Here is a 23669-nt window from a genome sequence, read left to right on the forward strand (position 1 = left end):
GATCGCCAGCATTATAAAGACAAAAAAATAACATTTAATTAAGGCAACAACAGATAATTGATGATTTTTTTAAAATTAATTATCAGCTGATATTATTAGCCAAATATGGTATAAAAATCTGACACAACGGTCAAGCGCGATATTTTAACGAAAGCGTACTTTCAATTTCTCGCGTGAATTACAACGGTTGGATAAGTATAGTATACAATTGATTTATTTTTAGTTTATTTTTTTTATACTAAAGTCTAAAACTACTTTTGAATATTATATAATAATATAGAAATTGGAAGAGATCTGACAGCCTTTTGCCTTGAAAATATTTGTCACACACACACTACTGTTATAGAGTTCTTCTTCCGCGCTTTGATGATTTAATAAATCTCGGACTCGAAAACGTAAATTTAATTGGATCTAATGAGTTTGTTTGAGGTCCGAGTTCTTTTAAGCATGTAAAAATGTCTACAATTCCCAACGCCTTTTACCTACATAGGCGGTTTTTTTGTCTGCGAGCGATATATTGTGGAGAGAGAGAAGAGAGTGACTGAAAAAGTCCGAGATAAACTCTGTGTTTATTATGTGAGAGAGAAATCTCTCTTTCATTACTGGTCTCTCAGGAAGAAGAAGAAGAAGAACAAGAAGAAGAAGAAGAAGATCCATAATGGTGAAATCTCCGTCTTGTTTCAAAATCATTACCTGTGGTAAGGATTCTGTCGAGGGAGATGATCTCGAAGTTACTCAGGTACACATTGAATTTTCTATTTTTTTTAATAATTCATTTTCATTTTCTTCGCTTGAATTATCCTTTCGTCAAGTTCAGTCGTAGAATTTTCAATGCTATGCGATAAGAAGTGTTTTTTGATTTTTTTTTTAATTATTTTAATTCAAAGATCTGAGTGATTTTGGTCAATTTTTTATAATCGGAGTGATGTGTGAATCTAAAATCGAGTGAAATTGGTCATTGTTTGTTATGATCTCCGACTTCGAAATCTGTACTGTGTACTGTGCTCTTGTCTTAGTGTAATGACTTGGTTTATATTTGCTTGTTCAAAGAACGCGCGTTTATCTGTCAATTTTTTCGAATCATACTATAAGTATAAGTATTGTGGAGTCAATTAACTAGAATCTTTTTGGTTTGTAAATATATCCAAATCGCTTTTTATAGTAATACAAGAATTCAGGAGAATTGACCTTTTACACAGTTTGCATACAGCGCCGTTTAGTATTATTATTTTGTGGTCTCATACTCAAATTTTTATTTTTTCCATTTAAAGGTGACATTATTACTTGGAAGCGCCTATATCATGTAAATTAAGCAAAATCTTACGAATATACGAATTATTTTTTCTGTCGGGTTTAAATCCGTGTGTTGAGATTTGATCTATTTCCTTGTAGGAGAAGGGTTCGAATGACAAACGTGGGTGGAGTTTTCGGAAGAAGTCCACACGGAATCGGGTGCTAAGCAACACCGTGACCACTGAATCCCCAACTCTTGGAATCAAGGAGCGTTCAGAATCTGCCACTGTTAACTTCGAATCACAACCCGACGCAACTATTCCCGACAAGATCTCGGTGGTGCATTGTAACGATGAGAAGCCCCATTTGGCAACATATCTCAAACCGGAAGTGCTCGAGAACGTGGTGATAGAGGAAGTACCCGACAAAACGGTAGTGAAAGAAGAAGTACCCGAGACGGCTGTGAAACCGGAAGAATCCGAGTCTGTATTAGTGAAAGAAGAAGTACCCGAAACAGCTGCGAAGCCGGAAGAACCCGATTTTGTAGTGGTAGCTAAAGAAGAAGAACCCGAAACGGCCATGAAACCGGAAGAACCTCATTCTGTGGTAAACGAAAGAGTACCAGAAACGGCTGTGGCGAAAGAAGTACTAGACGATCTAGTTGCTGTCGAAAACGAGCAAGGGAGTGATGCCAAAATTGACGAGTCTGTTGTCATCGTGATTCAGACTGCTGCTAGAGGCTTTTTGGTAGTTTCTCAGTTTCCCTACTCAAAGTATGTGTACGAATTTTTAAATTTCGTGTTTAAAATATTGGACAGGCTCGAAGAGAACTGCGTAAGCTGAAGAAGCTGGTAAAGTTGCAAGCTGCCGTTAGAGGTCATATTGTCCGAAGGCATGCTGTGGGCACTCTTCGCTGCGTTCAAGCCATCGTTAAAATGCAATCTCTTGTCCGTGCTCGTCGCGCTCGGTTATCTCTGGAGACTGACTTGAAGGTAAAAGCCTGTTTTTACTCTAAACAGAGTTACGAGATCTAATTGACAAGTACACGAAGAAGAAATAATGCTAAAAGATCCTAAATGATTGCTGGAAAGGAAGCTATGTTCTATCCTAATTGGCATAGATTATTAATCGGAAGAAAGGAACCTTTGTTAGCAATCGCTACAGCGAGTCTTGTATTTAGTATCTATTGACCTCCTTAATATTTTTTTATACCGACGCAAATTTGTATTTTAATTATTTACTTCGACAGAATGAAACTTTAGTCGATAAATCGGGTGGATCGAACGCTAGCATGGAAAAACTACTCAGCAATAGATTTGCCCAACAGGTATTTTGATACCGCTTTCCTCTGCAAGTATATTCATGGCTATTTATATTTCGTATATGTTTGCTTATTGATCCATCAATTTTTATTTAGATGCTGGATTCAACTCCAAAGGCCAAACCTATTCATGTTAAATGTGATCCTTCCAAAACCGACTCTGCTTGGAAATGGCTGGAGAGATGGATGTGGGCATCATCGGATAACGCTGCTTCTGAGCCGAAGAAAGTAGTTGAAGTCTCAGACGATCGGGAAAATGAAAAGAATGTTAAGTTTGATGATTCACTACCGGAAACTAAAGTTGAGCCTGAAATCATTTGCGAGTCAGCGGGCTCGAAATGCAGTAGTGTTCACGAATCTACTGCGCCGTCTGAAAGTGAAGATAATCTGATTATCTACGAGGCAGGCAAATTCGACTTTCAAACAACCACTTCTTTGGCCAGAGAGAACTCGGAGCAGCCTGAATTTGAGAACACAAGCACGTCTGATGTTGGAGAGACCGCTTCAGATATAGATGCTCTTACAAGCAAAGATGATCTGTCGCATGTGGATTCGCGAACTCACCACGAGTCTCCTTGTGAAGATCCTGAAGTGGAAGCTGAACAACCGAAGCGTTCGATGGAAAGATTGGCCTCAGAAGAGCTCGAGGAAAAGTCTAAGTTTGAAGAGCTGGCCGAGGAATCACACAAAGACATAATTTCGTCCGAGGCACAATCTGTTATCAGGACACAGGAAATAAGCAAAGCAGAAAGTCCCGTTCATTGGCTGAGGAATCGGGTCGCCGGTTCCGAATGCGGTACCGAGCTCTCTGTCACTTCAACTCTCGACTCACCGGACAGATCTGAAATTGTGGCCATGGAACACGTCCCTGAAGCCAAAGTCTCAGAGGAAGTGATTTGCGATCTTATCACCAATGTGAAGAATTCAGAGGATGTCCTCTTCGACAAGCAAGAGAAACTCGACCACGCCAACGTCGAAATTGTCACACCTGTTGTCTCAGAGGAGTTGCCAAAGGCAGTAGAGCCGAACCCAGAGACACCCGATCTTCAGAAGGAAAAGAAACACGAGACACGTGTTCAACAAGCCGAGGCAGCTTCCCCGATGAGCCACATGACCGTCCCCGAATCCCAAGGAACGCCATTGAGCCAGGCTTCGGTGAAAACCGAGAAAAGGAAAAGTGTATCGGGAAAGAAACGCGCTTCGCCGTCGTCTTCCATAAAGAAATCTCCTCCTCCGACGAAGCACGAAAACTCTGGGTCGAGAAGCAACACCGCGGAAAAGCAGTTACTCAAAGAGCAGAAGAGCGCGAAGAGACGGAACTCGTTTGGGTCGCCCAAACCCGAGAACGGTGAGCAAGAGCCGAGAGACAGCAATGGCAGCGAAGACAGAAACGCTAACATTCCTCACTTCATGCAAGCCACGCAATCGGCGAGAGCGAAGCTCAACGCCGCCGCCGCGAACTCTCCGAGATCGAGCCCAGATGTCGGAGAAGGAGAGACATTCCTCAAAAAAAGACATTCTTTCCCCGCCGCCGCCTCCAATGGCCGCCAGGGATCTCCGCCGCGTGCCCAACGCTCCAAAGGAAACAACGGTATTATTTTATGTTCTCGCTCGTTTTCATGGCTCTTAATACTGACCTTTAAACTAATAAAGCTTCTCTGTTTGACACATATTGAGTTTCTTTATGTACAGAGAGAAAATGGCAGAGGTGAGAAGAAGAAGAAGAGATGACCAGTTCTTTAACTGGGGCGATAATTAGCTGATCATTTTCTGTTTTTTTTTTTTTTTTTTTTTTTAATTATTTTGTTTTGTACATTTATTTTGTTATTACCACTCCCATTATCATCGTTGTTGTTATCATATATTTTTTTTTCTTCTTCTTCTATTGTTTTCTGACTTTTATAAAAGGTACATTGTGTGTGATATTATTAATAGGGGTTTGGGTATAGACGCATTTGGTGATTGTTAATTCAAAGTTGAGGGAGTTATAAGGTGGAGGACTTCTTGAACAATTTCCTTCCTTGCCTGGTCATCAGCTGGTCTTATTGTAATAATTAATCTGAATAATCTCTTCATCTTTTCTCATTTGTTCATTACTTACTTACTTTGTTTTTGTTTTGTTTTGGTATATTATAAAGTATACTAGGGTTTCGGTTTGATAATAAGGTTTAAAATATCTCGGTATAGGACGTTTTTTTATAGTAAAGCTTAGTAAAAAAAAAACATAAAATTAGGAAAATAGTCGATTTAAATCGTTTGACATTGCTAAATAGTCAATGTTTGGTAAATAACCAATTTCATACGTAAATCTTATATAAATAGCTAACATTTGGTATATGAAAGTGATTATTTACTTAAGATTCACGTCTAAAAGTGACTATTTATTTAAGATTTACCAAACGATAGTTATTAAGTAATGTCAAATGTTTAAGTTGGTTATTTTTCTAATGGACCCATAAAAAAGTTATAACTAACGATTCAAAATCGATATATAATATATTTTTCTTCTTCTAGATATTGCATAATAGTAGGCTTTTGTATCAAAGCCGTCGAGTCTCCACCGTCTTTGTAGTCGATGTTGGCATCACTTAAGGCGGTGAGTTTCAGCGAAGTATATGGTAGATTTTTTTTTTTTTTTTTTTTTTTTTTTTTTTTTTTAAATTTATGTCAAGAAAGAACGCGTTTTTGTGTGTCTAGGATAAAAGTTATAGATCGATATCTAAGAAACTTTTGTGGGAAAATTAGAAGGGGAAGAACACCCCTTTCATCAATTAAACGGCTTTTGCCTCCATAAGATTCTGCACAAGGGACAGAATACCACTTACATTATGAAAACCAAGACACTTGTCGAGCATTATCCATTTACACAAACCATGAGAAACCCCGTTAATAATTCTAGGAATCCAAACAATAGATGCCATAGAAAAAGTTTTAAGCTCATTCAATAAATGCCAAAACAGACATTTCTTCGTTGCGGCAAGCTGTCCAAGACGCCCTCAAACACCACTTTAGTCACATCTCCGAATTTAGCAAGCATACAGAGCCCGTGACTCTGCCTCAACCGTCGAATCGGCTTTGATACGGCTACACCATAGCCATAAAGGTTTGCCTTCCAGATCTTTAAAAGCTGCATCGAAATTGAGTGTCACCAACCCACCGTTCGAGTTACTCCACCCAGGAGGAATCTGAATATCCTCGCGATTAGCACGCTTTCAACTACAAAGAGCATCTTCCTCGAGCAGCAAATTGCAATAATCTCTCACTGCCAAGAATACCCTGAATTATGGAGAAACATTCTTGTTATGAGATTTTCAAACAGCTTCCATCATCACAAGATTTTGACAATTTAAACTCAACAAAATTTTCAAAATAATATTGAAATTTCCGTCAACATTCTGATCAATCGATCTATGAAAATAGAATTGGTCAGTGCTCAACTTATATTCATGGGATAAACATTTAAAATAACATGTTTGTGAAATAACTCCAACAACAATATAAATAATGCATAACTAGAACCGAAGCGATAATATACTTGGTAGTAATTTGCATTCGTTCCAAAAAGAAAAAGGAAATATTTTTCAAATACCTATTTTTTTTAAAACAAGTATCTGCTTTTTAAATTAAAAATGTATGCAGATCTTATTCCGAATTAAACTATAAACGGGAAAAAAATTATGAAAAAAGATAATTGTATATATTAAGACCAACTATCTACAATTTGGTTGGTAAGATGGATGGAAAAATGAGCGGATGGATTTAATGGGATGAAAAAAAAAGGAAAGTAGTGAATTATAACTTTCTTAAAACTTGATTGATATAATAGAAGGACAAATTACCATCCATCCATTATCCATATGTTGTTTGGTATCGATAATGTAATGAAAATAATGATTAATTCCATAATACTAAAATTACTTTAATACCCTTACGATTATAATGAGACCAAATTAGTGTGTATATATATTTATATATATACCACCACAGACATATGTGTATATAAGTTACTAAAAAAATGTGTGTATATATATATATATATATATATATATATATATATATATATATAAAATATAAAAACATATCAATAAAGTAGCTATAGCCTATAGTCCTATACTATCCATACGGATGAGTCAAAATAAATATATGTATTACATAAAAAATCACACTATTATAGTACCTAAACAAAATTAATTATTTTACGATAATTTTAAATATTAGAAATAAAAACTTCTCTGTGATTTGTTGTTCACATTCAAAAGATTAATAATATAGCAATTTATATGTTGTTTTAAATAAAAGTTAACATAACTAAGGTTAGTATTGTAATTTTTAAAAAAGTTGTGTTGCCTCAGACGAATCCTTCTAAAATAGAGGGGGTGATTTTTTGGTCATTCCCCTCCCTCTCTCATTACCTCATTTTATTATCCCAAACAAGAAATATGATTAATCTATCCACTTAAATCCCTCTATCATAATCCTTCTATCATACAATCCCTCCTATTTCATCCTGGGCATCGAAATCGAAAATTATTGGAAGTTCTGATTCCGATGCATTAATTTAGCATAGTGAAAGTACCGCTTTCGTGACTAATGGTATCGGAAGAAACTCTTCCAAAAAAAATATTTAGGAAATGAAAGAATGCTATCGGAAGGTATACCATCCACTAATTTCCGTGAATCATAGATATTGTTATTTTTTTAATTAAAAAATTTATGAACTTTTGGTATTATTTTCATGCAAGGGCTGATATTATTTTAATTTTTTTTAATTATATAATCGAAAGCTATTAGAAGCGCAGAATTCCAGTTAGTTAATAGAAATATCATTTCCGTTAAATGTATATAAATGTATTGACAGGGTAAAAAAAAAAAAAAAATCATATCTGCTACTCTCAATTTTCGTTAATTTTGGCTATTTCATTAATATTAGACAAAACTCAAAATTTTGCAAATTTATTAGTTATAATTCGCTATTTAGCTAGAAGGCCCAATAAAAATCAAGCAGTATATATGATATGAATCTATGCGTAGTTGATCTGTGAAATAGATTGCCGTCTCTTCTTTTTCTTTCTTTTTTTGGCTGTTCTGATATAAATCATGAAAAAAATCGTTTTAGTACACCCCTTTTGAAGTTTTAAGCCGATGGAGATGGTTATTACCTTACCTTTGGTTCAGCGTATTAGTAAAACATTTTTGAAGCTTTTCTAAAAATTGTGACACACAGTAATGAATCTGAAAGCACCAAGGCTTTTTTTTTTTGTTTTTTTTGTTTTTTTTCTCTAATAACTCGCTTAGGGAAAGAGGAAAAACCAAATAAAGCCGTAACTCAAGTGACATGTGTAGAAGATTAAGCTAATGAAAGTATCGGATTCCAATGAACGCCTAATTTGTTTTCATATAAAAAGCTGACCTCAAAAAAAAAAAAAAAAAAAAAAACTTAATTTGTGTGGGTACGGGCGTGGCGTTGAATTGACACGTCATGCGTTGAAAAAAAGAAAGAAAAAATTAAGTGGCAGCCAGAGATGACTTTTGGCCTTCAGTCATCTCATCTCTCGCCCTCAGTTTAGTTTCACTCTAAAAAAATATAAAAGATATTAGAAAAAAAAAAGAGAAGAAAAAAATTAAGTGGCAGAAAACTAAACAATATTTAACGCGTCTAAAGCACGCGCCATCTCAAATGGCAGTGAGAGGCCGCTCAATTCCACGCGCGATCACACTCGGTTCGCTTAAACTCCTCAAAACTATAACCAACTGTGTGTAATAGATAGATAGACATATATTTGGACTTTATATATGATTATATATGAACAACACTTCGAAAACCCAAAAATCCAGAGCCGCTGTAGGGTTTTCATTCGATGTCTCTTCCGTGGCGTCATTTGCTCGGTAGATTCCGATCTCCATCGTGCGATTCGATTGTATAAGCTTCGAAATTCGATCGAATTTTTCATTTGCGACGAAAGCGAAAGACTAGGGTTTCAAATCTAAGTCCACTAGGGTTTTTTTTTTTTTTTTTTTTCATTTTTTATATCGGACTTCGAAGCTCTAATACCTGGGATTGGAAGGGAGAACAAAAAAAGAAAAAAGTTAGATTCATTTATTCATTTATTTATTTATTATTAAATATGAGGGAATCGCACAAATCGAAAAGAGTCTCCTGGGCTTCAGATGTTAACCTTTGTCAGGTAAATAACATGACTGATTCGTTAACGACGAATTTGAGATTGGAATTGCTTTTATAATACTGGAAAAATGAATCGGCTGTGTGAACTATTAGTTTTTGTTCTGTGTTGGTGATTTAAGTTATTTTATCTGAGCATTGTATTTATTTTTCATTCATTGATTTACGTAGTTCATTATTTGGACAGTTTTTTTGGGGTTACTTTTCCATGATTTAGAATTATATTATACTTTCATTTTGAAATCTGTAGTGTATTTGTTTCATGTACTGCCTTCTGTTTTGTGACTCTGATATCAAGCATTAATTCAGAGTTGATTGATTTATTTATATTATGTAAAGATTAGAGCTAATAAGTATAGGATTCAATTTTATTTTCATTGAGTTAGATTTACCGAGCTGCTTAAAAAACAGAGACAAAGAGAGGAAATTTAGTTGTCAAGGTGAAAGTTGTGTGATAGCACTTTTAAAGCTCGTGAAGTGGGGACTTATAAGAATTTCTTCTTTATTCTTTGGAAACGCAGACCGGTCATCTGCTTGAATTCGGTATAATGTGAGAGTAGAAATTAGTGACCTTTGAAGTTTAGTTGGAACTTGGAACTGGTTTAGCGTTTGGTTTATTTTTATGAGTTCTCAGCTGTTTCAATACATTTTATTGGAAGAATATCACAGTAAGAAAGTTTAGAATGATTAGCTGAAAGATGAAATCAGACAACTAACCGAATATCTTGGTTGGTGTTTGAGAGGCTCGAAATAAATGTATCCCACCTTCGAGTTTACATGCATTTTGTCTCTGTAATATCATTTTGATCACGCGAATGGCATCGAAAAAAATCTGCTTATACGTAAAGTTTGTTAACAATTTTGGTTACATCATTCAAAGTTAGCTCAGGGTAATCTTTTTGAATTTCTTGAATTCTTATCGTCTTTGCTACCAAGCTCGATTTTCTCGAAAAGTAAATGTTGCACTGAAGAAACTTCATTATGACATGATGACCGATTAGGAAAAGGATCACTTTAGATAGTTTGAAGTGCATGATTGGTTTTTTTTATCGCACTAATATGTCAAACCTATGCACATACAGGTAAGGCTGTTTCTATCCGAGGAATCGCCATCGCAAGTTGGTTTAGATTCTCAAGATCATCTTCAAGCAAAGACGTCATGGTTATCACATTCACCCGCGACACCGGGTGGTACCGAAGATGTCCTTCCTCCCGGATTCGAAGCGGCTCTTTCTCCAAATCATTCACAGTCCGTGGTTTCCCAAATCCCCACAATTAAATGGAAATCTCCTCCGAGGGTAAAAATCAACAGCCTTACTTACACCTTTCAATTCGAATACATAATCATGAATGTGTGATCCAAACCTGCATTTTTTTGTCCTTTTTGCGGTCATTTGCGTGTCAACAGTTCTCTCTGGAGCTTACCTGGCAAGTGGTGGCCGGAGAGGAAAGTAACGAGTCCGAGTCTCAAAATCAGAGGGAAATGAGAGTTCTCGAAGCTATTTACCCTCGCCCATCTGCGATTCCACCAAAGTTTGTATCTTTCTAGATCTTTTCCGAACTTTACATGATATTGGGTTTCAACGACGACTCTGAACTAAATTATCATATCTTTTCAGTCCCTCGGTTGTACCGAGCACAGAAGAGTTGCCATTCGACGATGCGAAAACTCCGTCGATACCAATCACCGCCATTGAAGACGAAGACGCCGAGCCCATGGCATCATCTTCGTCGTCGTCACAGAACGTTTCTCTCAGCACGGAAAGCTCAGCTTTCCTCGCAGCCGCCTTGTCCGGGCTCGCCAACAACAGCAACGATCAAGGAAACATGATCGACCGCGAATTGCTTCTCAAATTCCTAAGCAACCCAATATTAGCCGAGAAGCTAGCCATAGATTACGGAACAATTACAACAAACAACAACAACATTAATATCAACCCACCACCCATTTCAAGGCCCACCATGACGATGCCACCGAGCGGGCCTCAATATCCTCAGCCCAACGGAAACCACTATCCCAATTCCCGGGCCGCCCAACAATACCCGCCGCCGAATCCACAAGGCTCTATTCCGGCCCCCGGACCCGGACACAAAGACTTCAGTTATTACAAGAGCTTGATTCAGCAACACGGTGGAGAGAGGCAAGAGCCTCAGCCACCTCAGCAGTATAGCAATAATAACCGGTATAATAACCAGCACCAAGAGCCGGGGATGAACGGGCACAAAGGGAGAGGAGAGTCGAAGCCGAAGGTGATGAGGCCTTGCGTTTACTTTAATAGCTCGAGGGGTTGCCGGCACGGAGCAAATTGCTCGTACCAGCACGACCCTTCGTACCAGCACCGCGCTGCTGGTGCTATACCCGACCTGCAAACTGCAAAGAGGACAAAATTTGATAGGGAGATTAGCAGTTGAAAAGAAAAAAGTTTTTTTTTTTTTTTTTCAAACAATTTTTTCTTCTGCTCATGGAAGTCTTTATTAAGCAGCTTCCAAATTTTTCCTCCGATTCTACCTGCTTGTTTTTTTTTTTTTTTTTTTTTTTTTTTAATTGATTTTAATTTTAATAGGAATGTCACAGATTTCTTAATTTACTTTGACTCTCCTGGCTTAGTGCTAGAGAGATTGATGTTTTACAAAGATTGTATGTTCTTAGAATGAATGAGGCTTGAAGGACAAATCTTTTTTTTTTTTTTTTTTTCATTCATGTTCCATATGTTCGATAGAGAATACAAAAGTAAGATATAGGCATGCATGAGTTGAGATTTTATTTTTAATATTTAGATAGTTTCAAGTTAGGCGCGTAAGTGAGTTCCGACCCATTATTCTTTGCAACGTAATTTATAAGGTGGTGTCTCGGTGTCTAGTGTCGATGTTTAAGAACATCATGGAGGAGGTGATCTCGGAAAACTAAGGTGCTTTTGTAGGGGGCGCCAAATTTTTGATAACATCATGGTGTGCTTCGAGGGAATCCATACGATGAAGCGTGGAAGATTCAAGAATGGGGGTTTCGCGGCTCTCAAGATTGATATGGCCAAAGCCTACGACAGTGTGGAGTGGCCCTACATTGAAGTGATGATGCTTAAGTTAGGCTTCGCCGGGGAGTGGGTGGAGAAAGTGATGCGGTGCGTTACTTCGGTTAGTTTCTCCTTCAACATCAACGGATCGGTTCGGGGGAGGGTGATGCCGGAAGAGGTCTTCGTCAAGGGGACCCGCTCTCCCCTTTTCTCTGTCTCATTTGCGCGGAGGGCCTCTCATGCCTCCTCAAAGAGGGGGAAAGGAGGGGAAACATCACCGGTGTCCGATTCGGCCGAGGCGACTACCGGGTTTCGCATTTGCTCTTCGCCGACGATAGCCTCATCTTCTTCCGCACTAGTCTCGAGGAGAGTAACGCGATTATGGGCAGCCTTGAGACTTATTCCGCGGCCTCGGGGCAACTCGTCAACTTTGCCAAGTCCGATATTATTTTGGGTGTGGTGTCCAGGAAGAAGTTTGTAATGAGATTGCCTTCAATCTTGGAGTGACTATTACGGAATGCCATCAACGGTATCTCGGACTTCCTACGCTTACCGCAAGAGGAAGGTGGAGATTTTTTACTTCAATCGGGAAAAAGTTTGGGCGAAGATTAAGTCGTGGAGGGGCATTTGGTTCTCTCAATCCGGGAGAGAAGTGCTCATTAAGTCGGTCCTCCAAGCCATTCCGAGCTTCGCGGCTAGTTGCTTCCGGTTACCCAAGACTCTTATAACCATAATTCACAAAGCGGTTGCGAAGTTTTGGTGAGGCAATAGTGGAGAGGAAAGAAAAATTCATTGGTGTAAATGGGAAGAGCTTACTAAGCATAAGAGCGAGGGGGGCTTGAGTTTCGTGATTTGGAGTACTTTAACCAAGCCCTCGTTGCTAAAAGTGTGTGGCGTCTTCTTCGGCGATCGCACAGCCTCTTTGAGCGACTAATGCGTGAAAGCTATTATCCGGATGGAGATCTTCTTGGCGCCACTTGCTCCTCGACCGGGTCTAATCTTTGGCGTGGTCTTGTGTGGGGTAAAGATATTATAACCGTGGGGTCGAGGTGGAGAGTTGGAGATGGGGAGTCGGTGTTCGTAATTATGGATAAATAGATCCCCCGACCTAATAGTTTCTCTTTTCTCAATCCTCCGTTCATACCCGATGATATGCGTGTGGCGGAACTCAAGAACAACGACGGTGAGTGGAATGAAGCCTTGGTTCGAGATATGTTTGAACGGGAAGATGCGGAGGCCATTCTCGCCATCCCTACGAGTAGAGTAGGGACGGCCGATGCTATTAGGTGGCCCTACTCCAAGGACGAGGAATACTCGGTGCGAAGCGGGTATTGGCGTGCTTGTTCAACCTCAAAGATGGCCAGCTCATCGACACCCTCGGCCTCTTCGAAGTGGTGGAATACTCTTTGGAAGCTTACGATCCCCCCGAAGGCCAAAATGTTTGCGTGGAGGTGTGCAAAGGGTGGATCCTAGTGAAAACTTTGCTCCGCCACCGCAAGATTACCGACGATGACCGCTGCCCTTTGTGTCGTGGTGGACCGGACACGGTTTCTCATGCTATTTAGGGTCGTCGTTGGGTGCATAAGGTGTGAAATGTCACTAGCTTCGGGAAAATGCTTAAAGATTCTCAAGGGGAGGACGCCATTGGCATCTTCTCCAATGTCATGGATTCCGTTGAGGTTAGCAATCTTGAATTTTTTTATTGTTTTGGCTTGGGATATTTGGAGCCATAGGAATAAAAGTCTCTCCGGCGATGTTAAGTGGTCCCCCGATTCGCTTGTGGAGTGGTCCGGAGGTTTCCTTGAAGCTTTCATGCGGCGAACATGGTGGTTACCCCCAAGGGCAGCAAGGCCAAAGACGCGGCGTGGCCGCCGCCGAGACCCGGAGTCGTTGCGATCAATGTGGATGCGGCCATCGACTCTAGGTACAGCCGTTTTGGGATCGGGTATGTGCTTCGGGATCACCGGGGAGTGGTTTTAGCTTCGGAAGTTGTGGCCAAGCCTCAAGGACTTGCGTCGCCGCTTATGGAGGCTTCCGCCATTCTTAGGGGCCTTACTTTTGCTAGAGACTCGGGTTGTAGAAGGGTGGTGGTCCATTCCGATTGCCTCCAAGTGGTTCATGCGATCAACACCGGAAGCTTTCCTACGACGGAACTCGACACCATTTTGGAGGATATCAAAGCGAGTTTATTTGCTTTTCATGAGTTTTCTTTTTTGTTTATCCCTCGCTCTTGTAATATTGCTGCCCATAACTTGGCTATGTATGCCCTTCTTGTTAACTCGGAGGTTCGTTGGTCGGGGCTTGTCCCGCCATGTGCCGTCCGGGAAGTTCTTAAAGATATTCTTTTGATGTAACCACAGTGTTCCTCCGCCATACGTGATGATTTTAATCTATTTCATCGTGGTTCCGACCACGTTTCCTAAAAAAAAAAAATTTCCAGTTATAACTTGTACTATAATGAAATTCAAAATAAAAGATAAAAATCTTGAGAAAAATAAATACGAAGCAATTGTTATTCCTTAAAAAAAAGGTTTTTTATACTTCGATTACTCCAACAAATGGCATTCCCTAATAATAATTGTCGTTTCCTTTTGAAGAGTGAGGACAGATTGTCGTTTACTGGCGATCCTCTTGGTTTTGAGTATAAAGCCTAAAACCCTTAAAAATGGAATAGAGAATAGAGATTGGGGAGAAAGAAAAGAGAAGAGAGAATGTTGAAGTTTTTATCTCGAGTGAAGATCGAGTTCAACGCGCTGGACCCTCGCACGGCGTCGTGTATGGAGTTCTTGGCGCAGTGCAACACTCGAAAGGCAAAGGAGTCAAACCCAGGCTGTGAGCTCCAAGTCAAACGCCGCACCGACGACGAGCCTCCGAAGATCAGCGTCACCTTCGTCAATGGCGTCCAAGAGACCTTCGACGCAACTTCCACACCGGCCCAGACCATCCGCGACATGATCCTCTCCAAAGGTCACTTCCTCGAGACCGAGCAGATGTTCCGCGACGCCGGCGAGTCCTGGCCCGTCTTCATCCCTGAACACGAGATCCAACAATTCGCTCCTGGAACCAAGGTTTGCTGTTTTTCATTGGGGCGTTTCGTCGAACACTTGGTGTTCGTCGCCGATGCTGTTTTTTTTTTATCCAACTCTGCAATTTATAATTTTTTTTTTTTTTTCATTTGGCAGCCAAGGAAAGCAGAAGAGAAGAAGCAATAGCTGCTTTACAAAGAGTCTGCTGTGCTTTGATCAACCCAAGCCTTGCCGCGAGTCATCAATTTAGTGGTTAGAGAATACTACATTGATTTCTTTTTCAACTTTTGTGTTCTAGTAATGTTCACATCGAATTTGTGTTACTTGTTATAGCTGGAGAAAAAAAAAAGAAGCAAATAATTTGACATTTCACGTTTCTTTATATATCTGTCATATTGATGAAAACTGAAATGAAAAACTCCAGTTTTTTCTGGACAAAGACTAGCCCGTTTGATCGTTTCGTCACTCATCTTGTCGTATACATTCATAATAAACACAGACCACCCAAAATAAGATAGTAATAAACGCCAGATTCAGTTGTGACATGAACAAACAATGACTCTTATCGCTCTTCTTTCCGAGGAGCGTTTGGGTTAGACATCATGTCCATCATCATCTTCTCCGGCGAGTCCTCCCAGTTTGAAAATGTTTTCAAGTCAATCTGTAGAGGATGTAAACAAAATTTAACCTCTCTTAAAGGGCTAACAAAAAGAATTCGAGAATCAGTAGTCAGATTACGACACTGCTATTGTTATCGTACCGTTCGTCTCTGCTCTGTGAAAAGTTCTTCTCTTTGCTTAAACTTGTCTCGAACGAGCCTGGCCCGCGCCCCACCGAGCCCCCAGACTTCCACTTCCATTATCAAAGCTTCGACTGGTAAAAATCCCTGCAATTCGCATGTCCCAAACCCGAAAACTTACTCGAAATCTCTTACACGACTATCAAAACAGTCGACTGAAACTTTTACAAGCTTATAGTCGCACCTGACCCGGGAAGAGGACGCCATGTTGGTAAGTTTTGTCAACAGCGTGATGGCGAAGAATAACTTTGCCGAAATCTTCGTCGATGAGTACTCTTTCATTACCAAGTTGTCCCCCGAAACCGAGACCCACAGGCTTCGGATGCGGGTCATATGCTTTACCACTGGGATGCAAGTGGCTGTACACAAAGTTCTTCTCTTTCCCTGCTACAATAATCATTTCTTTATTATATTAGCTGATCAAAGTTTCGAAAAAAAAGGATCACCCCAGATTCTCTTCCTTTTCTGCGTACCGATTGTAGAGTATGAATGAAAGACAGGTGACAAAGCATATAGATGTCCCGAATTTCCGTAAAATGCATCCCTGTTCTCGAAACAATGACCGGTCATCGCACCGATTGTCCACTTTCTTTCGATAGCACTACCTGCATTGTCACATTGAGAAGAGGCTGATATCAACATCAACATAGGACCTTCGTAACCTTCCACATTAGACCAGAACCGGTTCATCCCTCTTCCGTGCAACGATGACCTGTTGAAAAAAAACAAGGAGACCAACAAACGAGTTCAACGACAAAAGGAAAGAACATTCTAATTGTTGTGTAAGTGCGACCCTTGAGTGTGGAGATGCGGTGAGATCAAACCTATACAGAAGGTTTTCGTCGTCTGTTCCGTCAGAGTTTTTGCTCAGAAAGCACACTCTTAATAGTTCTTCTCTAACTGTGCCTCTCGTGGTGAGTGAAATTGCCCATGAAATTCCGGGGGTCAAAAGGTTAGAACCGGTTGAGGAAACAACATCTTCTGCTGATTCACATGAGGACTCCGAATCATCCTGCACCAAAGATCCCATTTCAATGAACTCACAGTAAACAACTAAATTGAAGTCAATACCAGTCAAAGGATCAAGTAGTGCTGAAACCGACATACCTCATCAGCATCGCAGTTTTGGATTCGCGAGTGGACAAAGTGAGCAAAGCAATCGGGGAGGCTGGGCAAAGTATGCAACACCCAAGTAAGAAACTTCCCGGCAGGAATTTGAACTTCCAAACCTGTGATATCTCGGTCCCACACGTCCAATTCGCTTTCAGTTTCAGAGCACGAAGTCACAGCCGACCACACAATATGACTGACGTCGGGCAAGAAAAGACTTCCCTTCTTCTTCTTCTTCGGAAGCTTCGAGCTCTGAGAATCCCACACCATGGACCAACATAGCCACAGAAGCATAAGCACGTCGTTTGGAGTGAGAAACCCGGTGATCTTATGATCGCCCTCGTCCTCGGCGTCAATCTCCAAGTTCAACGAAAGTCCAGAGGTTTTCACAGCAGAGGCGAAAACTCTCAGCAGCGTGTTAAGCGACATTGACGATGACATCCTCGCGCTACATTTGTTGTAGCCTCTCACGAACTCTAACCAACTCACTCCGTCCTCGTCAGACACGAAAAACAGGTCAGCGATCGACGATCCGAGATTCTCCAGCAATCCAGAAAACCCGTCCGGCACAGTCAGCGATTCGCTGATCGAGTTCTTGCAACTCAAATCCAAGCATTTCTGAACCAGAATTCGAAACAATTGTCTCAGCTGCGCCAAGAAATCAGGGTTTTAGGTTTAGGAATACCTTGAGAGAATGAAGAGGGATAGCGGTGGAAGAAGGATCGGCGAGGGCAGAGAAAGCCGCCTGAAGAAGAGGAAGAGCGCCGAACGAAGCGGCGAGCGATTCGGCTTCGCGTTCGTCGATCGAAGCCTTGGAATTCTCTGTGGACGATGAACCACCCATTTTCTGGTTTCTGTGATTTGTCTGATTGGCTTTCCTTCTTCACGGAATCGCTCTTCTTTGCTTGAATTCCTTTGTTGCGAGAAGAAGAAGCAGAGCAGAGAAGCCAATAAGGGACACGTGTCCAAGCGAGGTAATAGTTGAATTCCAATTAAATAAAAATATCTTCGAGACATTTCCGTCGAGCACCTGTCGGAAACGTGGCACGTTTCAAAGCAAAGATATTTTTTCTTTATCGAAATTAAAACATAGATATTAATCATACATATTACGAAAAGTTACAATATGAGGTCTACGTTCATTGCAACTCTTATGTACTAAAGAGCGGGGCAAATTCTATGACGTACGTTTATAGTTTTACACGTTATGAATAAACGCGTATATTTATTGCAGCTTGAGGCTTTGAGCATTTTATTTTAAGGATATTTTAGCTAGAGGACTAGGTTGTTATTGTAGATATATTGTTGATTTTATTTTACGAAGTTATGTATTGTAATGGCAACGGATACGGGTATGAACAGGTGCACTTATATTGATATTCGACCCATTAACTCGCATTAGTTAACCCTCTTTTTAAACGGGTCGGCTATCGGGTAATATCCACCGATTAGCGAGTGTGAAATTACAATATCGGTTACTCGTTAATCCAGTTCACAAATAAAAAATAAATATAAATTGTAAACTACAATTTAGAATCAAAATATTATTCAATATGAGAACACTAAAGCAAGTTAAAATTCATAGTTACAAAACAAACTATTTAAAAAATAAAAAGGTATCTAATTTAAAAAAAAAAAAAAAATTTATAACGGATCGGGTTAACGGGTTAATACCAGCTTTACCAATACTCATACACATGAAAAATCTGTCCAACTTTTCTCTCAATTTTTTTTTTCGGTTTGGTGGTAGTGTTTTGGCACAACTTCAAATTCGTCGAAATTGAATAAGTTGATGTTTTGTTTATCTCGTACATCGTTGTATCTTATCGAATGTTACATGTATTATCCGTTAACCTATTTTAAACGCTTAATAACTTATGTTCGTATAATCGTATTCCACATGCCAATTTTTTTTTTTTACTACAAAACAAAACTTTCATGCATAAAGTCGCGTAGCATAAACATTCACAACCAAAAAAACATATGGCATTGACAAATGAAAGCAAAAAAAAAAACAATAAAATAGAGAGTAGTGATTCAATGAAAATCATTTCCGTAGAAATAAAAATAATAATAATAATAAAGAGGAGATCTAGTTTTGCCTCTCCATAATTCACGAGTCTTTAACTTTTTCTACAAGTGGAAGTATAATAAATCGGATCGGATTCCAAATCTTAAAAGCATTTCTTTACCTTTTTTTTTTTTTTTTTTAATTACACACACACCTAATAAAACGTTAATCTAATAAATAAAAAAATATTTCAACAAAAAAAAAAAAAAAAAGTTACTCTATTTATTTACCCTAATGCACCTTGAGTTCTTACTAGATTAGTAAAAACTTATTAGCTATATAAATTAGTCTGTAATGCAATTAGACGAAACATATATATTGTAACTTCTAAACCTGGAATGAAAATCGCTTGCGAAACTTTATTTTCTTTGATTGTGCTTGAAGTAAATTAATAGAGCCACAGAAATGGAATCCGGAACCCCAAATGAAAAAAATATTTAAAATTTGAAATCAAAATAGTTTAGGACATTAAACTTGACTTAAATTCTTGGAGCAACCGACAATAATAAAAAATAAAAATAAAAACGCTCTCTTGAGTCAAAGTAATTTTGACAGTCTCTTCAACTTCACTACTAAACACTCCTCTCTCTCTCTCTCTCTCTCCCTCTCTCGTTTCTCTCAGATCAGAATCAGATCCGGCGAAAATGGGTTCGGTTTCGCTGAAAATCGGCGACGGAACAGCGAGATTCCGAAACGCGACGTTGTGTTCATCGGCGGTGAATATCCTGATGCTCTTATCAGTGGTGACCACGAATCTCTTCGCTCTTTACGCCTTCACATACTCTCCCAAAAACCACCAATACCACACCCAAACACAAACCCTAGCTCACAACAAGAACATCTCCGTCATCTCCGACCAAGTGGCTCTGATCATCAAAGAGATCGACTCTTCGCAGAAGAAGCTCGCTCAGATGGAGAAGCAATTGTTGGGATACGATACCATCGATCTCTCGCGCCCCAACATCGCCGCCGAGCTCAGCCTCTTCCTCGCTCACCACGCGCTTCCGCTCGGGAAAGACGCGCGTACCAAAATCACCGAGATGGTCTCTTCCGTCGGACACACGTGTCACAAATCCACCGACTTGCTCTCTCAGTACATGACCTACAAAGTCGCCGGAGCTTGTCCCGACGATCACCGGAGCGTCGCCGAGAAGCTCATCCTCCGCGGCTGCGAGCCTCTCCCGAGACGACGCTGCTTCGCCAAAACCCTACCCAAGGTCGGTCTGAACCCTTTCCCTCAGTCTCTATGGAAGCCAATTTCAGATAAGATCGTTAGTTGGAGCGGATTAGGTTGCAAAAGCTTTAGTTGCTTGAACGGCAAGAAACTAGGCGGTGAGTATTGCAATGGCTGTTTCAACCTGGTCAACGGCTCCGAGACCGTGAGGTTTGTGAAGCCGAAGAGCAAGAATGAGTTCTCGATCGACGAGGTCTTGGCTCTCGGCTCGGGCGGGATCAGGATCGGTCTCGATTTAGCCGGCGGGACCGGGACTTTCGCTGCGAGGATGGCCGAGAGGAACGTCACTGTAGTGACAGTTACGCTGAACAACGAAGCTCCGTTCAGCGAGTTCATCGCGGCTCGAGGGCTTTTCCCTCTCTACATGAGCTTGGACCACCGGTTTCCGATCTACGACAATGTCTTCGACGTGGTTCACGCCGGGAGCGAATTGGACTCTGGTGCTGCGAGGCCCGAGAAGCTCGAGTTTTTGATGTTCGACATCGATCGGATAATCAGACCCGGCGGGTTCTTCTGGCTCGATAACTTCTTCTGCTCCAACGAGGACAAGAAGAAGGCCTTGACCAGGATCATCGAGAGGTTCGGCTACAAGAAGCTCAAGTGGGTCGTCGGAGACAGGCTCGGATCTTCGGGGAAATCCGAGGTTTTCTTGTCTGCGATTCTTCAGAAGCCGGTTAGAGTATGATCATTATCATTTTTTTTTTGGCTAAACATAATTTGTTTCTTACTATTCTATATATCTTTTAGGATTTTAGACAACATAGGGAAGAAGAAGAAAAAGAAGAAAATTGTATGTTTCATCATCATTGTTTGTTATTATTTGCTTTTTTTATTATTGATATTGATAATCATGAAAATTCCTTTGAAAGCACAACGAACAATAAAAGGATTAGTTTGATTATGAATTATTTCCCTATCTGCAAACCGGCAGTGGAGAAAAGGGTTACCTTGTAATGCAATATATAATAGTTTTTTTTTTTTTTATCTCTTTGATTGTGGTTGGTTCTTTTATGTTCTCTTCTTAAGATATGAAAGTGTATTCTTGAATCAATCAATCCTCCAATAAATCAATTTATATTTGGGGTATTGCCTAGAAACCATAGATGGACACTCTCCCATTGTTCAAGAGATGATGTAAATGTAGAGTAGTATAGAATTAATACATAATATTAAGAATGTTTATGTTTAATCCTTTAATATTGTTGAATGATTAATATTTTGGAATATAATTGGTATTTGGTACCATGTTTTCAACTACATGGATCATTATTGCCTGCAGTTTAAATGACAACTTAATGGAGGTGGGTGTGGGGTAAGAAAAGCCTCTTTTTTCTTCATATATTCCAATTGTATTTGACTTTTTAACCACGCCTCATAAATCAACAAATGTTGGCATTTTTTTTTTTTTCAAGTAAAACCGACCATAGACCTAAATATCATTAGACATTTGAACCAAAGCCTCTTATAAATAAAGAAGGCGGTAAGGGTTTCGACATAAATCAACCAAACGAAGGCTCTTCTTAGCAAGTTTCTGAGCCAGATTATTACAACTCTTTCGAGTAAATAAAATCTCACGCCAACAAGTGCTTATAATATCTGCAATGACAAAACCCATATCGATTGTCGAGACTTTACTCGCTTTAATGAGGGTGACCACCGCTTCCAAATATCGACACTCTTCAAAGTTCAAAACTTCAAATGGCATGGTATGCTGGCATTTAATCTGGGGTCTCTTGTTGTACCTCGTGAATATGAATTGGCAATTTGTGGGATCATTTTTTGGCTCATGCTACAAAAGAAATTGGCCAATGGAATTAGACAAGGGATGTGATTTGTGGAGCTGGAACTACAGTATGAGCAAAAGTATTATGGGTGTGTGTGAAACTGAACTTTCCAACTCATATGATGTTACAGCTTTAAGTTTAGATAAAAGAATGAGGTCTAAAAGAATCATAGAGCGAAAAACTACTCTTTGTTTAAAGTGGATTCTTATTTCTTAATCTAAACCAACTATTTATTCAAAAGGAACAGCACTCTATATATAAAAGCATAGATAGTATATATTTCCCTTTTTTTTTTCCTTTTTCTCAACAACTTAAAAACAGAACTCTAAGTCACTATATAACAAGATAATTAAAAAAATAAAAAATAAAAAGGTGAACTAATACCACTTACTTTAAAGTTTGAACTATAAAAATAAAAAATAGTAAAACAAGCTAGAAAAATTTCAAACTCGCTAAGCGAGTCAGCAATTACTGTACTTTTCACCACCGAACATATTAGTCTCTAATGAGTAGACGCTTTATCATAAAACAGTGTTATCAACTGCTTCCTTATTCGCTTTTTTGTTATGGTTGCTTCTTTGATTGTTGATTAAATTAATATTGTTAAAACAATTAATTGTTCATCAAGTTGTTTCACCCAGTAGTTGAACAATCATCTTAAAACATGTTGAGTAATTTCAAATATTATTATTATTATTATTATTATTATATATGTGTGAATTTTCACAAATATTTGTTCACTAGATATCCTTCTGTAAATCCGGTATTTATTGGTTTACCACGTCAGTAATAGTAATATTATTAATACACCTTATTCTTATCCTGATTTGATACCCTAATAAACCATAATATGAGACACGAGGACTTGATCATAGTAAGGCAAGTAAAAAAAAAATGGAAATAAAATCAGTTTCGGCAATCGACAAGTTGAAAAAAATTAAACGGAAAAAAGAAGGTGAATAAAGATATTTCTGGATTTTATTAGAATTTTGAATCGCCTATATATGCCTAAGCGCATGAAATAAAGTCAACGAAAAACAAGTATTTTGAAGTTTTTAACATTTTTTTCCTTCTAAATTTCCTTCTATGTGGGACTTTTTGAAAGAGTTGTTTGACTTTAGTTGTATTGGATTTGCACGCATGAATCAATAAAGCGTGAAAGTGTAGATGGCAGTGTATACTAATTTAGTACCATTCGTTTCATTTCTTTTTCCTTTGTTTTTTTTTATTCTAGTATATTGCGTAAACATGTATTGCATATTTGCATTTGGTTCTCTAGTATGTGAATAAATAACATAAGCACGTTATAGATGTGTTTCGTACGCGTTAAATTCATATTGTTCGGTTTGAATCTCACGAGTTTTTAAGTGACCTTTAGCGTTTATGTGTTTTGAGAAATTTTCAAGTTTGAGAGCGATTCGGAGGGACTAAATGTGTTATTTTATCATATCGTGAAAAAACGGAGTGAAATGAGTATTAAAATATGTCAAAACGAAAATTTAGACAAGTCAAAGTGAAGAGAAAGGGACCCGCGTGCCACGCAGAAGGTATGGCGCGCCGCGCAAAAATTCCAGCGGGCTGAGACGAATTTCAGGTCCAATTTCGCGATTTTAGTTTGTTTTCTACCGTTGGATCAAATCCAATGATTCTAATTGCTCCAAAAGTAAGCCTAAAATTAAATATATATTAGACTCAGAAAAAGTTATGTTTTTAAATTAGGTTTTTGGCTAGTTTAGAGAGGTTGGGAGAGAAGAAAGACCGGAGAAGAAGACCGTTACACCACCATCACCACCAAGACCGAATTCAACGTTTTTTCACCCTATTAGTATTTGGAACTCCCATTTTATTTATGCTTGTGATTTTGTTATGGTTTTGATGGATTGACGACGAAGGTATTGC

General features: G+C 39.2%; 6 protein-coding genes across 7 annotated transcripts; 5 read left to right on the forward strand and 1 right to left on the reverse strand.

The window, feature by feature from the left end:
* The first annotated feature begins 389 nt into the window (after positions 1-389).
* IQD32 (IQ-domain 32) lies at positions 390-4634 on the forward strand. The gene is made up of 6 exons (XM_089618934.1): positions 390-739; positions 1393-1980; positions 2052-2225; positions 2483-2560; positions 2651-4145; positions 4247-4634. The coding sequence occupies exons 1-6, from the start codon at positions 659-661 to the stop codon at positions 4264-4266; spliced, it is 2436 nt and encodes an 811-aa protein (XP_089475060.1). The 5' UTR covers positions 390-658; the 3' UTR covers positions 4267-4634.
* A 3693-nt stretch (positions 4635-8327) lies between these two features.
* On the forward strand, positions 8328-11418 carry LOC149392425 (Zinc finger C-x8-C-x5-C-x3-H type family protein). Its single transcript, XM_089621064.1, has 4 exons — positions 8328-8739; positions 9818-10033; positions 10144-10268; positions 10355-11418. The coding sequence occupies exons 1-4, from the start codon at positions 8680-8682 to the stop codon at positions 11145-11147; spliced, it is 1194 nt and encodes a 397-aa protein (XP_089477190.1). The 5' UTR covers positions 8328-8679; the 3' UTR covers positions 11148-11418.
* A 2151-nt stretch (positions 11419-13569) lies between these two features.
* LOC149392426 (uncharacterized) lies at positions 13570-14100 on the forward strand. The gene has a single exon (XM_089620112.1). The coding sequence runs from the start codon at positions 13570-13572 to the stop codon at positions 14098-14100; it is 531 nt and encodes a 176-aa protein (XP_089476238.1).
* Positions 14101-14389: 289 nt separating this feature from the next.
* On the forward strand, positions 14390-15139 carry LOC149392427 (39S ribosomal protein). Its single transcript, XM_089619564.1, has 2 exons — positions 14390-14814; positions 14929-15139. Exons 1-2 carry the CDS (start codon positions 14458-14460, stop codon positions 14956-14958), a joined length of 387 nt encoding a protein of 128 aa, XP_089475690.1. The 5' UTR covers positions 14390-14457; the 3' UTR covers positions 14959-15139.
* LOC149392428 (TLD-domain containing nucleolar protein) lies at positions 15122-17666 on the reverse strand. Of its 2 annotated transcripts, none has more exons than XM_089619563.1 (7): positions 17367-17666; positions 16679-17299; positions 16396-16583; positions 16045-16283; positions 15756-15955; positions 15533-15658; positions 15122-15433 (listed from the first exon to the last, which is right to left on the reverse strand). In XM_089619563.1, exons 1-7 carry the CDS (start codon positions 17523-17525, stop codon positions 15335-15337), a joined length of 1632 nt encoding a protein of 543 aa, XP_089475689.1. In that variant the 5' UTR covers positions 17526-17666; the 3' UTR covers positions 15122-15334. The 2 variants fall into 2 exon arrangements, with proteins under 2 accessions (XP_089475689.1, XP_089475688.1); XM_089619562.1 differs by having other exon boundaries at positions 15756-15958.
* Positions 17667-19264: 1598 nt separating this feature from the next.
* Positions 19265-20965, forward strand: LOC149392429 (putative methyltransferase At1g29790). Its single transcript, XM_089621066.1, has one exon. The coding sequence runs from the start codon at positions 19397-19399 to the stop codon at positions 20669-20671; it is 1275 nt and encodes a 424-aa protein (XP_089477192.1). The 5' UTR covers positions 19265-19396; the 3' UTR covers positions 20672-20965.
* Positions 20966-23669: the final 2704 nt, after the last annotated feature.

Source organism: Urtica dioica, chromosome 7 (genome assembly GCF_054948205.1).
Source record: "Urtica dioica subsp. dioica isolate 48M chromosome 7, U.dioica_male_clone48M_v1_H2, whole genome shotgun sequence".
NCBI classification, from domain to species: domain Eukaryota; kingdom Viridiplantae; phylum Streptophyta; class Magnoliopsida; order Rosales; family Urticaceae; genus Urtica; species Urtica dioica.